The 18117-nt window shown below is 37.1% G+C and overlaps 1 protein-coding gene across 1 annotated transcript in view; it reads left to right on the plus strand.

Annotated features, from left to right (window-relative positions):
• ST18 (ST18 C2H2C-type zinc finger transcription factor) overlaps positions 1-18117 on the plus strand; it is a 95382-nt gene that overhangs the window by 57693 nt on the left and 19572 nt on the right. The window contains exons 10-11 of the mRNA XM_058174469.1: positions 5811-6056; positions 17336-17448. Of these exons, the coding sequence (XP_058030452.1) occupies positions 5811-6056; positions 17336-17448 (359 nt within the window). The remainder of the gene's footprint in view (positions 1-5810; positions 6057-17335; positions 17449-18117) is intronic.

An 18117-nucleotide genomic window follows, 5' to 3' on the forward strand; every position in this document is an offset into this window, starting at 1 on the left:
CATACCATGTCTAATATTTAAGGATGATGGGGATTGTAAACCAGTAATAACTGATGTGTCTTAAACTTGGTAACCACTGCTGCAGTTAATCTTCCTTATTCCAAACATATTGTGGTTCAGTTGTTTTAGGACTATATGACTTCAAACTAACAGTCAGGTAACACAGGACCTGTGTTTAATTCATAGAATCATCTATTGCAACGTTTTTCCTGTTGAAAACTTCTTCAGCTTCAATCACAACAATACAAAAGCAAACAATAGATTTAAACTTAATGTTAACTGCTTCAATCTTGATTGCAGAAAATATGACTTCTGTAACAGAGTTATTAATGCTTGGAACACATTACCTGACACTGTGATCTCTTCTCAAAATCCCAAAATCTTTAACCAAAAACTATCTACTATTGATCTCACCCCATTCCTAAGAGGTCTGTAAAGGGGAGGCATAAGAGCACAAACGTGCCTACCGTTCCCTGTCCTATTGTTCCTCTTCATTATATCCAATTAATATGGTTATTACATACTTATGCTCATATATATGCTTATATATTATATAGTTATTTCATGGTAATGCTTATATATACTGTTATGACAAAATAAATAAATAAAAATAAAATAAAATAAAAACATTCTTAACCAGATCAGGTAAAGCTAGCTGACACATTTGCACAATTTACTAAGTAGCTTAGTTAGTGTTAACTTTGGGCAGACATTTTTACTTGCTTGTGTATTTGTTTGTTTATTTGTGGCCCATAATGCTGGTTTGGAAATTCTGGGAGTTAAAATTCACAAATTTTAAAGTTGCCAAGCTTGAGAAACGGTGATATATATTATAGATTTTTTTCAATTCTATTTTTATATTATTCAAAAAAGGTTAAAATATAAAATACAAAACTCCAAAATTAAAAAAAAACTAAGAAAAAAATCACAAAACACACATTTAAAAATGCATTAAAAAGAAAAAACACTAACACATGTGCACATATTATCCCCTCTAGTTGAATACTGATTAATATGTTACAACAATATTACCAGTTACCACCCCTTGAGAAACAGCTTTACAAGCTTTATTTACTAGTTATTAACCTATTATCTATTTACTATATTAATGACATAATAGTTAACAAGAAGAACAATAGTAATAAAAAAGGCAAGAGTAAAGTTTCAAAGCCCTCTGTTAACAAACTGTTATTATAATCAACACAGAGAACATTTACCATGGCATTTTATCAATCCCAAATCATCCCAAAAGATAACACTGATTCCTCCTGGATCAAATTTCCACATTTGTTTCTTAATATCATCTCTTATCGATGATTTATATTATAGTCTAATATATTAAACAAGGTGAAGTATGTTGTAGTGAATGCAGCCAATACATAGAACCACTTGCCTGCTCTATAAACCTTTCTGCCTATCAAATCCTAATATGACAGAGAAATATTTTTGCCTGTTCATTTTCCTGAGTTGTTGATTTTCTATGCAACCAATTTATTGGCCGGGAGAAATCAAAGAGTTGCCCCATGTGTATTTTTCCCCCAAAGTTTATCTTCCAGAGCTAACTAAGCACATCTTGGATATTTTGGCAAGGTGAAAATTAAAAACTACTTCTTTGAATAAGTATCCATCCTCTTCTAGTAATATATGTTTAAAATGATTAAAGGATTAATTCATGAAACAGAAGGTGAATTCCATAGTAATATTCCTTTGGCATTTACTATGACTGTAGAAAATGTTAGATGAAAAGTATCATATAATAAATAGTCAAGATGTAAAATGCGGTCCATTCTTTTACAAGCCCAAGACCCATTTTTCCATTTGATCATTGTGTTCAACAGTGAGCTCATGTATCTGTCAACTATCCCCTTTTTTTTTTTTTGCAAATGCACAACCTTCTGATTATAATTAAATTTGTGTTCACCAATGTTTACACATCAGAAGAAATCCTAGCTATTTTATTAATATTATTTACTTGAAAAGATTTATATGGCCACCCATATTTTGACACGCCACTCTAGCCAGTTGACAATAATGATAAAAACACAAGCAATAAAATGATAAATGTTAAAAAAAGAAAAAAATCAAGAATGTTCACATCTCTGGGTATGAACTGCCTTCCAATCAGACCATTTTAGTTCAGTTAAATACGGCTTGGTTCCCAATCGTCAGATGTGTTTCCTAACATATTTGGATTTGTGTTTTAATTTGAGAAGTCTTTGACTGTTTTATGGAATTTGTTTGCTGTTGTCTCTGCCTTCCCTATAGCTGGTATTTTATTTAGTGACAGAAAATCTGCACTATTTATGGGGTTTTTTTTTCACTATAAAACTACTGCAGCCCTATCACATGGCATCTTCTCCTAAGCCATCTGTCACAGAGGTCTGGCATTTTATGTGAATGTTGGTCAGGCAGACTTAACCCAAGTTTTTTTATTATGAAAAATGTTTGCAACTACAATATTTAGCATTTTACTTTACAGTGGTTATTAAACTTGATTACTTGTAGCTCCGTTTCATGGCTGCACTTATATATCAACTATGAAGCCAAAAAAACACAAGGGTAATTATGGCAATGCAGTCAGGGCCTGGAAAGTTCAGCTGGCAATGATACAGTTAATATCTTGGATTTTTGTAAGTAAGGGTTATTAATGCTGATATAAAACTGTATTTGATTTTATACAGATGGCATAAGATGTGGTTACTAAGTTATTATCCGGGATAAGCTGTACTGGCAAATTCAGGGCTTAAAACTATCACAGGAGATTAAATTATTTGCTAAAAAGGGACAGAAAGATATAGTGAAAGCATCTTAGCATGAACATATTATAAGTATATTTACTTCCCATAAATATAATGAAGTATATCTCTCTTAAAATGAGGGATTAAAATGTGATTGTTGTCATAGAAGAGTTTCTCATTTGTACACAGTGAAGTAATTGGCCCAATTGTTTTCAGCTTTTTCCGAGGAAAGCAAGAGAACTGATATTTCTAAAACCTTACACAAGTATCATGAAAACTTTATATTTTCTGGATTATTTTCTAACAATATGTTATATGATCAACATACTCTAAAAAAAGATTGATATTTTAGCAGCTATGCCAAAATAGTTTATTCTTTTGTAACTTTTTTCAGGATTTATTCTATTTAGTTGCCTTTGTCTTTTTCTCAGTAACCAGCATATTGAATTGGTGGCCAAGCATGTATGGTGGAGCAACTAATCATATATCAGATACATTTGTCAGTCAGGATTTATAATAAAACTAGAATGTTCTAGTCACTAAAGCAGTAGCTGATCAGATTAGGCAACATGTGGTTTACAGGTTAAGGAAGATAACTACCAAGCAGCCAGCTAATCATACCAGAGAAGTAGTTTCACATATTTATTTATTTATTTATTTAGCATATGGCATATCATACATGGACTTGCAATATATATTAACATTTCACCTAGATTAAAAAAAACAAAAACAAAATATGAATGTTAAAAAGATTTACATTGAGATACCAAAGTCTAGGTCAACTATCCATTGAAGCACAGCATCATTTATATGAAGAAAAAAACCCAGATACTAGACTGGAATATATGCCCTGTATTTTTTACCTCACTTCCTGTACTTTCCTACTACCTAGGAGAAATTCAGGATAACTCAGTAAAAGAGTTTAGCATTGGATTTTGTCAAAAGCTGAGTGTCAAGATTATTGAGATAAATTGTGAAGTACATGAGGTAGAATGTATCTCTCTACCCTGCTTGCTCCCATTAAAACATCCCCACAATGCATTTGGCCAATTTGTTGCTCCAAATTTGTGCTGGGAGGGAGAACAAAAATTACACTGAATGACTGACAGGGGTTCCTCTTGAGATCAGACTAGCACTATAACATCTTTGGAGGGTTTGCAGACAATTTAGAAGGATATGTTTTGTCATTTGCTTTATTTGTTATTTCCTGTTGCATGGTGATGTTTCATGATTTAGATGTCTATTTTATATTTTACTGAAAAGGTTAGTGAGGAAATTTTTATATATTGCTCTACTCTCAATATAAGACGTTCGTGGAGGACATCATCATCATTTCTTTCCAAAATCCCTTCCCTTTAAGTTAAAGCCCTTAAAATTGACCTCAAATTCCTTCAACCTACCTGTGTAAAATTTGCTAGGAATATTATTTTCAATGAAAGCCAATTTTACTGTAAATGTGATATTATGACTCAGAATATAAATGCTATTAATTTTTCTTAAAATATAACAATATAAGGCATTGTAGCACAGAAATCTTTGGAAAGCTTTTTATGAAAGTGGAAACTTCTTATAACTTTCTTATAAGCTTTCTATCTAACTTTCCAGAAAATACTATTGCTGTTTTAGTATATTGTATGTTTCTAATACTAGATTATGGGATGGTTGATTTTTGTTTTTTCTGAATAAGTTTTGGAAGAGAGTGTAATAATCCAGCCCTTTGAGTGGGTTTAACAATTTCTGAGTACCATAGTAACTAAACCATTTTCAGTTTTGCAATATCATATAAAGAGAATATATAAAGCAAAAGCACTGTTCCATTTATCATTCATCCATCTTTAAACAAAAGTTATCTCTCTACTGGAATCCCCTTTCTCTACAACTTTACAATTTGTATTTTAATTTGTATTGTATTGAAGTTTGTTATGTCATAGAATTAATAGTTGTTTTCCACATTCTGATTGTTTTGTTCTTTATGTATTAATTTATTAAAAGCTGTTTTAGTTCTTAGCGTTAAAATCTATTAAAATATATTGGCAATTGCATTTCTCCTAAATTTTGGTAGCAAAGTTCCTAGACTACCTTGGCCGCAAAATTAAGCAGGAATGATAGTTCATTTGCTATAGGTTGTGTACCCCTGAATTAGAGAATAAAATGAAATTCCCCATTCTTCCTCTGTACAAAAGGATGCTGAGATAAAGGCAAACCTAGTTGGTTTGGCATATAGGGTTGCTTCAAACCTGGAAATGTATTATGTTTTAACTCCCCCAAATCCTCAGTCTATAGGGCCTAAAGGGAATTGTGGCATGTAGCTCACACATCTGGGGAAGCATCAGATTAAAAATTGAACCTATGTAGGTCAAAACCTTTCAATAGTTCAATTAAGATACTTTTGTAGATACCAAACATGCATAGGCTATCATATGGAAAAATACACATAATTTAGCCATAATGCAAGCTACAGATCAACAAGAATAAGTTATATCTCATTTTGTTCTTCATAATTTCCAATGAGATATTATATTTAAGAGAGGGATACCATCCACATTTATTACGATAATCCTTTAACATGATCTTATAATTCAGAGTGCACTTTAGATCAAGTGAGATTGTAGCTCCTATGTAAAGGACAAACGTTTTTGCATTTCTTTACTCTCCTCTGATGCAAATATACTGTGTCTAGTGTATGGGGGAAGGAAGGAATACAAGAATAAGATTGATAAGCAATAAATTTATGCTCTGATCCAAAAGCAATCATAATTCTTTGCAAATAAAATGAGCAAGATTTAAATTTTAAAAATATTCTCTGATTTAGTATATATAGTTTATATTTAGGAAGCCTCTTTTCCAATTCTGCTTACAATATGTAAGTGTCCAAACACGGAAAGAGCATTATTGAAGTATCACTTAAGTCTGCCTAAGAATTAAATATTAATGGGTGTAAACGGTAAAGCTGGTTTTAGATTTAGATATATTTAAATAATAGGAGGCATTTTCACTTATCCCTTAAAAGCTCCACATGTCTTAGGGTGCTTCTGCAAACAGCTTTTAAAACATTTCTCTCTTATGTTTCAGGGAACTGAAATAGAAGTAGATGAAAATGGCACTTTGGATCTGAGCATGAAAAAGAACCGAAGTCAAGAAAATAGTATTTCTCTAAATTCCTTCAGTGCCAATGTCCCCACTCCTTCCTCCTCTCCCTTCAAAACAGGCAGCATTCTGGTCAATGCCACTTTCTACCAAGCTTTGAATGAAAAAGAAGGTTGGGATACACCAATCAATTATAGCAAGAGCCAGGGCAAAAAAGAGGAAGAGAAAGAGGTATTTTGTTTTATTTTACTTGATAATACCCCCGGGTGATGGGAATCATCTCTAATTTTGGGCTGTTTATTTTCCAATGCATAACTTGAGTCAATGACAAATACTGCTGCACCCCTAAATATAAATGGAAACAAATGCAATTCATTTGTTGGTTTATTGTCTTAAGGACTGATCAAGGTTATTTCTGCCTATCCGATGCTGGCAGAAAGAGGTACTTAGAATGATGTGCCCTTTAACTGTCATGTTCATTTCTGAAAGTGTGGTGATGTTCCTAGCATTAGGCTGCCAATTTTTATGAGAACGAAAAGAAAACATTCAACCCTTTACACATATCTTTAATTTAAAAATATTGCTCATAGTGACCATGACTGATAGGGTTGCAGTTTAACAACATCTGAATGACCAGCTCAGTAACTTCTTTAATCCCTATTTTAGGAAGGCAGATACACATTTTTAAATATTTTTAGGTAGGAGGAGGCCATGTCTAAAGTTTAGAGAGCATGTTGTGAGTTTCCTTAAAATGGCTGCTACAGGACAATTTGCTCATCCACACAACACACAAATACACATGAACGGGGATGCTTCTTGTCACTAATTTAGTCATGCTAGGACACTCCCTGCATATTTTTTAAAGTAGATGAACATGCTGCCACACAAAGCAGTCATCCTCTATTGGATGTTTATGTTTATGACTCCTTTGTAGAACCTAATAGCATTCTTGTACAGACAGATTAATGCTTTAGGCTGGTGTTCTGCTTTGCAGCATGTTAAATCTCTAATTAATTTTGTTCCTTAAAAGCTAGGTCTGAAAAAGCTCCTGATCAGTCTCAAGTAAGAAGTTTATGGCTTCTGTTCTTGCTGCTTTCTATCTTGTTGGTATTCATCATATAGAAGCCAAAAACCACCTAGATCTAATATTTATTATATTTAAGCCTTTGACTTTAAGCCATACTATATAACAGGATAATTATCTTCAAATAGAGACTTGACCAACCCTAAGGCAAATAAAATGGAGGGATAATTAAGGTAGAAAGAGGTATGCAGATCAAAGATATTAGATGTCCATCTACTGTTCTCTAGCATCTATATTTTCAGCCCAGTTTTGATCCTGGGAATATATCCAGGTTTGGTATAGGGAGTGGAATCAGACAGGAATACAATAGATACATGAGGATTCAATATTGCTTGGCTGTGTATTTCTTTGAATTTGAAATCTCAATTGCCAGAAACATATAAATCATATAGAAATTGGCTCTCGGACAGTGATCATCAAGGAAATCAATCAAGCACTTAAAACATAAACCATATCTCATTTACTCCTCTGTATTCTTCATCAAGGCATTCACAAAATATCAACATGCATATCAGTATAGTGCATCAATTTGGTTTACAATAGAAGCTGAACAGGAAACAAAAATGCAGCTGTAGGCTGATACTCTCCCTTACATAAATAAGACAAATATTTACATAAAGGGAATCATCATTTGAAACAGATACTGTACTAAATTATAATTTAAAACCTGATGATTTCCTTGATTTTTGTTATGCCCTTTTCATTTATATGTTTATTGACTGTTGATAGTACATTTCTTGTTTGTTTTCTCCCTTCCCCCAACTTTTTGCCCATGTTTTCTATACGAATATTGTTGCCAGAATTAAGCAAAGTAGAGTATTATTTAGACTTGCTCTTATGATGAATAATCAGCATCAGATTCTTATAATGCGAGTTGAATGACACTTAGATAAATTAACAGGAATCAGCACTGTTTATTCAGATTTATCTTTGTGTACAACATAAGAACAACGCATGTATAATGACTGCCAGGTGGAGACCATATTAATTACATGAAAATTAGTGCAGAAAGTGGGAGATTTATTTCCATGTCATTGCAATCTTTCATTGCAAAGAAGGATCGCAGTTATGTAGGAAGAGCCATCACCCCAATCTCTGGCTTTCTGCAGTTAAACAGCTGCTTTAAAGCTTTACAATAAAGCATTCTGTGTTTTACTTCAATAAAACACATAAGAAGAGAATGGTACAATCTGAAGAACCGATAGAAGAGAATATTTGTAGCTCAGGGTTGAACTGTGGGGTCTTTGGTGCTTTCTGAGTTTGAGCTTATCTTGCAGACATTTCATTACCAAACTAGGTAGTATTATCTGTGCTAAAGAAATTTCTGCAAGAAAACCACCAAGCTCAAAGAGCACCACTTTTATGAATCAAACAGAACATAGCTGAATACACCAAACTTGAATGGAACCATTAGTTGAAAGAAACTTGTCAAGGAATTATACTTTGAGCATGTTGTCAATTTAAAAGCTATGTCTATTATTTTGCATCAATGATTTTTTATTAAAGAACAAAAAAAGATGCAATAGTTTCACAATATTTTTGATCGTTAGCAATGCAGCTATCTGTCTGGAAGTATTCTTGCTCTTACATCAATAAAACCATTCTTACAAAGCAACTTTATTTTATTTTATTATTATTTTATTATTTGTCTTCGTACCAGAAGAGTATGCTAATTACAAGAATAAGTTATTTTCCTTGTTGAAGGAGATGAAAGACCAGGGGGCAATCTTTTTCTTTAAGACTCCTCTGGGAAAATACAAGTGTTACATAAGAACATTCTTTATGATATTAGCCAGCAGAATAGCATCTCACGGAGAACCAGGCAGATGCAGGTGTCTAGGAGCAAAAGAGACACCAAAGAGAAAGAAGGAAGCTCTGTGAAAATAGTGAGTTCATAAAAACATATATTTAAAAACTCAATAAAGGCTTATGTCTGAGCTGACAGTATGAAGATATGGAAATGAAGGGTAAACTCCTATTTTCTGAGATATTTCTTCCTTCTGAATCTCACTAGAACAATGGATTTTACCACGTCAGGGATTAACAAAATAAGAGAAAGTTGGTGTTCTGTTATATGTGGATCAAACAAGTTCTCACAAAAAAGTGTGCTACCTTCCTGAATCACAATATAATGGAAGAATGGCAAAGTTTTATAAAATCAACTATTGAAGTAATATATATGACTTCTTCCTAGAATATAGCAGTTTTAAGTCATTGCAGAAATGTATCTGAATGAAACATTATTTTTACCATGTATTAAACAACATGATGAAAATTAATATTTTTCCAGTAAAAATACAATAGATCCAATTTATTTTAATTTATGGCATAATCTAGGAACTATTTAATTTTTATATATGAAAATTTCTTGACAAAGGAAATGGGGACCTCCAATTCTTTGTTCCTTGTTCTATTTAGTTTTTAACATTTGCCTATTGAATTAATTCATTGACAATGATTTATAAAGGTTAATTGTGGGATCTTTTATTTTTATAATTTTGGTAATCACATCTAATAATTTAAGTGTCTCTGAAGCTGAAAATATTGCAGGTCCCAACCGAGGTGTCATTAGAAGTTATAATTGTAAATATTGCTTGTGGGCATATGAAAATGAATTAAGTAATTGGTTAAAAGTAAAAATCCCATTAACCATTCAAACATTTCACATAACAATTTTTAACAATCTGTATTAGCTCATAATGTCAATTTGGCATGAACAAAAGATCAAAATGCAATTTTCTATTAATATTATATCATAATATTCAAACTGATTTGTTAGTGGGATGATTTATATCTAATCTATTACATTTTGAGTCTCAAACAGTCCAAGTAAATTAACCTAATGTGTGTGAATATTTCAAAAGATTGAAAGAAGGAAAGTTTATATTGAATACAGCCATTCAAATTTGGTAATAGTAAAAAAAAAGTATAATGGTATAATTTAAGGTATGTAAAATCTTCACTATCTCCCATCTTCAAATGAAAACTTCATGAAAACGGAACACATAATGTCAAGAATCTTACAAACTTTATCAAGAAGGTTCCAGAGGAACAGGCTTGGAAAAATGCTGGACATTTTGCACATACATGCTTGAAGATGATAATGGTAGAGCCCAAGATAGAAAAGTGTGCTCAAAAATCATCAATAGAAGACAGTAGGGAGACCAATAAACATGATATCTTCACTCTTCAATCATTGGTGTATCAATTCAAGAAACATGATAGCAATAAAGAGATAGAACTAGAAATCTAAATTTAGAAAATATGTCCAAAGGCATCCCCAAAATCTGGTGAAATTAGAGTCATGATTATACGTAAAAGATACCTTGAAGGACATTTTTAAAATGCTAAAAAATAGACCTAACAGAAAGTAAGGCAGAGTAGTTTTACGTGATCAATCATAAAGTTGTAATAGGAGTCTTTATTTGCAAACAGGTAAAACATTTAGTAGAAGGGGACCAACAAATTTCTCATCTGGACCCAGTCCTGACCAGTAATGAGAAATGGAATAAAGAAGACAAGCAATTTGGACAAAAGTAACAGCAATCTTTTGGAGTTCAAGATAATCATGGAATAAAAGCTGGGTGAAATCAGTCATGTGCCTTGGACTTGAGGAAAGCAGATTTTAATGAACTGAAAATAAAGGGGGGCAGCACACCACAGCTTAAAACTGGCTTTAAAAAATAAGCAGGTAAATGTGGGGTAGGAGGGCCTGAAAAATGAGATTCTGAAATCAGGAAATGATGTACATCTCCAAGAAAAAGGGGAAATTAAAGAAGGGTCAGTAAACCAGCAATAAAAGAAAAATGGTGGGAATATGCAGAACTTTACAGAAACAAAAAACTGATCAAGGAAAGAAGCAACTTAGAACTAAGGAGAAATTTCCTGACATTTAGAACAATTAATAAGTGGAACGACTTGCCTGCAGAAGTTGTGAATGCTCCAACACTGGAAATTTTTAAGAAAATTTTGGATAACCATCTGACAGATGGTGTAGGGTTTCCTGCCTGGGCAGGGGGTTGGACTAGAAGGCCTCCAAGGTCCCTTCCAACTCTGTTGTTATATTACATTAAAAGAAGAAAAATGACCTACCAGAAATGGAACCAGGTATCTTGGAGGAGGGAGTATGTCTATACCACAAAGCTTCAGGAGTTGATGGAATTCTTGCAGAGGTGCTGAGATCACTACCAACACTTTGCCAAAGTGTATGGAAGTCTAGTCAATGGCCAAAAGAATGGAAAAAGTCAATATTTATCCCCATACCAAAGAAAGGTGAAATGAAAGACTGTTCCAACCACCGAACCATAGCCTTGATACCACATGTGAGTGCACATGCAGAAAATCCAGCAATGTTTGAATCCAAATGCCAACACAGAACTGCCTGTGTACAAGCAGGATTTTGGAAAGGAAGAGGAACACATGATCCTATTGCCCTTCTACATTAGATAAGTATAATACCATATACTTCATTGACTACACAAAAGCCAGCAACTATGTTGACCACAACAAACTCTGGAACTGCCTCAAAGAACTGGGAATATCATCACACAACATCCAGCTCATTCAATCATTGTACTCTTGATCAGGTAGCCACTGTTAAGAATGATATATGGAGATGCAAAACGGTTCAGAATTGAAGAAGTGACTTGGCACAGTTGTATCCTGTCACCTGAACTATTCAATATGTGCACAAAAATTATAATGAGAAATGTACATTTGGAGGAATCTAACATTGGGGTTAAAATTGGTGATAGAAATATCAACAACCTCTGATATGCAGATGATACAACATTGTTTGTGGAAAACAAGTAGGATCTGGAATGCAAATCCTGAAAGTCAAAGGTTGAAGTGAAAAACCTTATCATCAAGAAAACAAAATTAATGACAGATGCAGAGAACACAAAGGTCAGAGTTCAGATCAACAATAAGACCATTGAAACAGTAAAGGAATTCATCTTCCTGGGCTCTAAAATCAACCAAAGTGATGACTGCAGTCCTGAGATCAGAAGGCGTATAGCACTTGGAAGAACTGTAATGTCTGGCATGATTAACATCTGGAAGAGAAAAGACATCAACCTCACAATCAAAATGCAAATTAGTTAACACAATATTTTTTCCAATGGCCACTTATGGCTGCTGAAACTTGGACTCTAAAAAAGGCAGATAGGAGAAGGGTGGACACCTTTGAACTGTGTTGGTGGAGGCAACTATTATGCATCCCATGGACTGCAAAAATAACAAATAAAGAAGTGCTAGACCAAACCTCATCAAAAATCTCACTTGAAGCCAAGATCTCCAAACAGAGGCTGTCATACTTTGTTCATGTCATGCAAACTGACTCACCCAAAAAGTCAATCATGCTGGGAACGATCAATGGAAAAAGGAGAAGAGACTACCCTAATCTGTTGGCTAGACAATATAAAGGATGACACCAGAATGACCATGGCGGATTTGAAGGAAGTGGTGCAAGACAGAGAGGCATGGAAAATGCTGATCCATGGTGAGTGGCCAAGGGTCAGGTATGACTGAATGGCTGACAACAGCAAACATCGTGTCAGTATTTAAAAGGTGGAGAAAGAAGGCCCTGGGAGACTACAGACCAGTTAGTTTTATATCTATACTGAGCAAGTTGTTAGAACACATTATCAAGCATTGTTTCTGTGAACAATTAGAAAAAAACAGTACCATTACCAAGAGCCAGCATTAGTTTCAGAAGAACAAGTTCCAATCAAGTACATCTTTATCTTCTTATGACAGAGAAATTAGTTTGGTAGATGAATAAGATAGAGGTAGTAAATTTACTTTACTTGATCTCAGTGATCTCTTGATATAGCCTCTCTTTATCTTAATGGACAAGATGAATATGTCTGACTAAACAACCAAATACAAAGAGCGTACATTAAGTGAGAGAGTGGTAGCGCATCAGCTCCCTCAGTACCTGGATGAAACTGTCTATCTGGACCTGTTCCAGTCCGGCTTCCGGCCTGGGTACAGCACTGAAACGGCTTTGGTCGCGTTGGTGGATGATCTCTGGAAGGCCCGGGACAGAGGCTGTTCTTCTGTCCTGGTCCTATTAGATCTTTCAGCGGCTTTTGATACCATCGACCATGGTATCTTGCTACGGTGGCTAGGGGGGCTGAGAGTGGGGAGCACCGTTTTTCGGTGGTTCTCCTCCTTCCTCTCTGACCGGTCACAGATGGTGTTGGCAGGGGGGCAGAGATCGACCGTGAGGCGCCTCTTATGTGGGGTGCCCCAGGGGTTGGTTCTCTTGCCTCTCCTGCTCAATATCTATATGAAGCCGCTGGGCGAGATCCGTGGTTTTGGGGTGCGATGTCATCTGTACGCTGATGATACGCAGTTGTACATTTCCACTCCCAACCACCCCAGCGAATCCGTTGATGTGATGTCCTGTTGTCTGGAGGCCGTGCGGGTCTGGATGGGGAAAAACAGGCTTCGACTCAACCCCGCCAAGACTGAGTGGCTGTGGATGCCGGTGTCCCGATATAATCAGCTGAGGCCATCGCTGTCTGTGGGGGATGAGTCATTGGCCCCCACAGAGAAGGTCCGCAATCTGGGCGTCCTTCTGGATGCACGACTGTCGTTGGAAGAGCATTTGACAGCCGTCGCCAGAGGAGCTTTTTACCAGGTCTGCCTGATATGCTAGTTGCATCCCTTCTTGCACCGGCATTCCTTGTGCACAGTCACTCACGCCCTCGTCACTTCTCGTCTGGACTATTGCAATGGTCTCTACATGGGGCTTCCCTTGAAGAGCATCCAAAGACTCCAATTAGTTCAGAATGCGGCCTCTGCTTGGAAAGCCTATGCTCGTAGTCCTCAGTGAGGTGTTTCTGCTGAGCCTCTTTCTTGGTCAGATCCAATTTGAACCGAGCCAGCTATTTTGCTGACTCTTTCTCGTGGTGGCTGCTTAGTTCCACCAACTGCCTCCTGTTGGGGCCCTAAGAAGCCCAGGTGGGGAGGCGAGGAGTGGCTGGCAGGGGAGGGGTGAGAAGAGGCCAGTGAAGCACCCCTCAATGTGAGTGTCATCCACTCACTCACATGATCACCTAGCCACGCCCACCCAGCCACTCATTAGTCGGATCATATTAGTGGTCCATGGGATTATAAATTATGAATTAAGTGGTCCCTGAGGTCCAAAAGGTTGGTGACCCCTGCTATAAAGGTGCAGTAAGTAATCATTATTATGTCTAGTTTAATATATATACATACATACATATACACACACAGATAGAACTGATTGTCAACTTGAAGGTCATTTCTAGAAGGTTTTTTTTCCCCTAACAAAGAAATAGCCTATTTGTCCAAATGTCCTCCTCAAAAATAAATAAATAAATAATAAAATTCTGAATTGGAAAAAGCTGATATTCTTTTTAAAAGGAAGCAAAAAACTGAGAAATAACTGGAGCTTTTAGTTTAGTTCAACTGTCAGTTTTCCAAAGATTTCAGGGCTTAAAATGTTCAAAGTGCCAGATGCTATTATCTGTTATTTGTGTTGTCATTATGTTCTGGTCTTTGCAAAAATCAATATAAATGTCCATCTGTACATTAATGGAATTTCATTTGATTTCTCCCCCCCGCCCTTCTCCTGAATGGGTAGGAATATGGAAGACTGGCAAGGATCCTAAGAACTATGTAACTCAGCTTCCCAAATAACGCTCTCACACACAGACAGCTTAACAGATCACTTAGAAACAGAATAGGGAGAAGTTAATTAAACAAAAAAACAAACTCATACCTGTAGTGCTAGCTTTCTTCATGCTAGTTTTCTGGGCCTTACCACTCATCATTGGCATCCTTCAGTCTCGAAAGACTATGGTATCATGCTCTGGAAAGAGATCCTAGTGTGACTGAAAAGGTCAATTCGAGAGTGGCAATCCCTTCCACACTGAGGGAAGATACATTCTGTCCCCTGCCCAACCCCCAGATTTCGCTGGTTCTGGGACTGCCTCTTTGCCTCAGCCTGCTGAACAAATGTCGCTTTGAATTGGAGAAGGCCATGCTGAGTCTTTAGCCTCCAAGCTGAACAATCGGAGGTCAAGTTTTCCCAGTTGTTAATGTCCATTCCCAGGGCCTTTAGGTCCCTCTTGCAGATATCCTTATATCGTAGCTGTGGTCTCCCTCTTTAGGAATCCGACCATCAGCCATTGTCATGACATGCCCAAGCCAGCGTAGATGTTGCTGTTTCACTAGTATATACATGCTAGAAATTCCAGCATGTTCCAAGACTGCACTATTTGGAACTTTGTCCTGCCATTTGATGCCAAAAATACGTCGAAGACAGAGCATATGAAAGGTGTTCAACTTTCTCTCCTGCTGTCGTGTCCCACTCCTCCACTGACGGCTGGGTCGGGGAAATCCGTAACAAGCGTGCCTCTGCAGCTCTGCCAAAGTCCTATCAGAGTTCTCAAGGCAGGCAGGAGACCAGGAAGTGACTTCAGCAATCCAAGTAGACTTTGCCTAACTCAGAGAATGTGTTGTGTCTTGCCCGCTCTCACCGCAGCCGGGGTCTGCTTATCTGCTTCCGAACGCTGAAGAATGTCCTCCCGGCCCCAGCCCTGGCTCCATGCCCAGACAGGCTGAGGAGGGGGCATCTCTCGGCCCCAGCCCTGGCTCCATGCCCAAGCAGGCTGCAGAGGAGGGAGCACCCCGGCCCCAGCCCTGGCTCCATGCCCAGGCAAACAGAGCAGCTAGACCCCTCCCCCTCCTCCACAGCATGTGAGCCTGAGGAAAGTTTATTTCCAACAGCTGCTGATTGGAGTGACCCTCGCATCAGAAGACTGGATAGGCAGAGGCAACAGAAGGAAGGGAGGGGCAGGCCTTAATGAGTGCTGAGTCATGGAGCCACACCCCATGGCCTATATAAAGGATCTGCTTTCTGGCAGTCTCTGAGTCAGGCAAAGTCGAACTTATCTTGCTGAAGTCACTTTCTGGTCTCCTGCCTGCTCTGAGGACTTTGCTAGGACTTTGGGCAGAGCTGCAGAGGCAAGCCTGATTCGGATTTCCCTGACCCGGCCGTCAGCGGAGGAGTGGGACACGACAGAATGCTAGAAAGCAGATCCTTTATATAGGCCCTGGGGTATGGCTCCATGACTCAGCACTTATCCAGGCCTGCCCCTCCCTTCCTTTTGCTGACGTCGCCTCTCAACTCTCCGGAAGCGAGGATCTCTCCAGCCTCCAGCTGTTGGCAATCCTAGCTCATGACTGGCCTCACATTCTTCAGGCTCACATGCTGTGGGGGAGGGGTTTAGTTGCTCCGTTGCCTGGGCATGGTGCCAGGACTGGGGGCTGAAGGCACGTCAGGCCCTTCGTCTTGCTCAGCCTGTCCGGGCATGGTGCCAGGGCTGGGGCCTGGAGGCATGCCAGGACATTCTTCTGAACTATCAGTATCCGGCAGGAGATAAGAGGGGCCCGGCTGCGGCAGGGGGAGCGGGCAAGACACAACACCTGCTGTGCGTGAAGGGTCCTTACCACTGACTGTCTAATATACCTTTGTATTCAATAATGTGGTTTGCCTCTAGTTTTCTGGTTTTGAAGACAGATTGTACAAGCATACAGAAAAGGTCATATTAATAAACTTATTTCCAATAGCTGTCTCTTGTATTTGAGCAGATACAACAAACTCTGAGTCCAGACTTTGATCTAAGATGACAGATGACATAAGGTGATCATGAGATTATTATTTGTATTGAACTATTCCAGCATGGTAAACATGCTGATTACTTTTTCTGTCCAGACAGTATGGTTAGATTCATGTGACTTGTTAAGCCATAGTTTGAGGAACAAATCGTAGCAGCATGCAATATACAACATAGAAATTGAATGACCCTGGCTGCAATCAGATATCTTGTTAAACCAAACCCAAATAAACCACGTCATGGTTTACCACAAACCAGGTATCAACTTATAAAATCAGACATTCCTTTATTTTGACTAACTTCTGTTTGGAGAAGCACAACATTGGGTTTATAACTGCGAACAATTTGCACAATTTCCTCCTGAGACTTAACAAACAATGTGTTTCAATATGACTACACACGAAAAAGTAAAATTCCATGCATTTTCCCACTACATTTATAAAAAATTGTGTGAAATAGCAGTAAACTAAAAACTGTTTCTTTTCAACAGTTTCTATTTACCCTGAGTTAGCTGAGTGAATTAGGTAACTGAAACTGTGTAGTCCAGGGATCTCCAACCTTGGCAACTTTAAGCCTGGAGGTCTTCAACTCCCAGAATACCCCAGCCAGCAAAGCTGGCTGGGGAATTCTAGGAGTTGAAATCCTCCAGGCTTAAAGTTGCCAAGGTTGGGGACCCTTGGTATAGTCCACAACTTCTGGGTGGCATCAGGTTGGGGAGAAATGAATTAAAAGATAGCAGTTCTTCAACATAACCGTCTCTTCTATTATTTCAGAAAGATCCTGCAATCTGTCCTGAAAGCCTGGAGGAAAAAAAATCTTCAGACATCTCGGAACCTAGTCCAAAACCCAAGGTCCATTCAAGAGATCTCAAAAAGGAACTGATCACGTGAGTAGACAGACAGACAAGACAGACAGACAGACAGACAATTACATATACATTGCATCAGTTATGGCTTAGTTTTCCTGTATGAAGGAAATATTAATAAAATTTATTAGATTAAAAATATTTTTCATTCAATGATTCAAGAACTCCACTTGTACAATGTTAATTCCCAGGATCCCCAATGGTTTAACACAATAAGCACAGATTATAATTAAACTCTGCATATAATAACTTACATACCTTGTAAACCTTGCATTAGATTTTAAAGCATCCAGTAATGTTTTGCTTGCTAATGTGCATCCAAAATATGCTCGGCTGTGCAATTTAACTGAAATACGTTTCAATACAAGTATGTAAAAGGTCTAAAAGTAACACTCAGAGCAAGGAACTTTTACCAGATATTTGCTGATAGAATTAGTAATGCAAATGGCTCCATCATGAGGAAATATTAAGAATGACAACAGCAATTATAAAGAGAAATTCCTTCTGAAGCTCAATTACAATACCAATATAAATATGGATTATATCTTTTAGAATATTAATGACCTCTTCAATGATTATATTATACCAAGGCAATTTGTATTCCACAGAATGAACTAGGTTATCAAATGTGTTATGCTGCTACTTAAAAGAAACTATACATTGTTTATTTTTGAAATGCTATTAAGCAGC

The sequence above is a fragment of the Ahaetulla prasina genome, chromosome 3 (assembly GCF_028640845.1).
Source record: "Ahaetulla prasina isolate Xishuangbanna chromosome 3, ASM2864084v1, whole genome shotgun sequence".
NCBI classification, from domain to species: domain Eukaryota; kingdom Metazoa; phylum Chordata; class Lepidosauria; order Squamata; family Colubridae; genus Ahaetulla; species Ahaetulla prasina.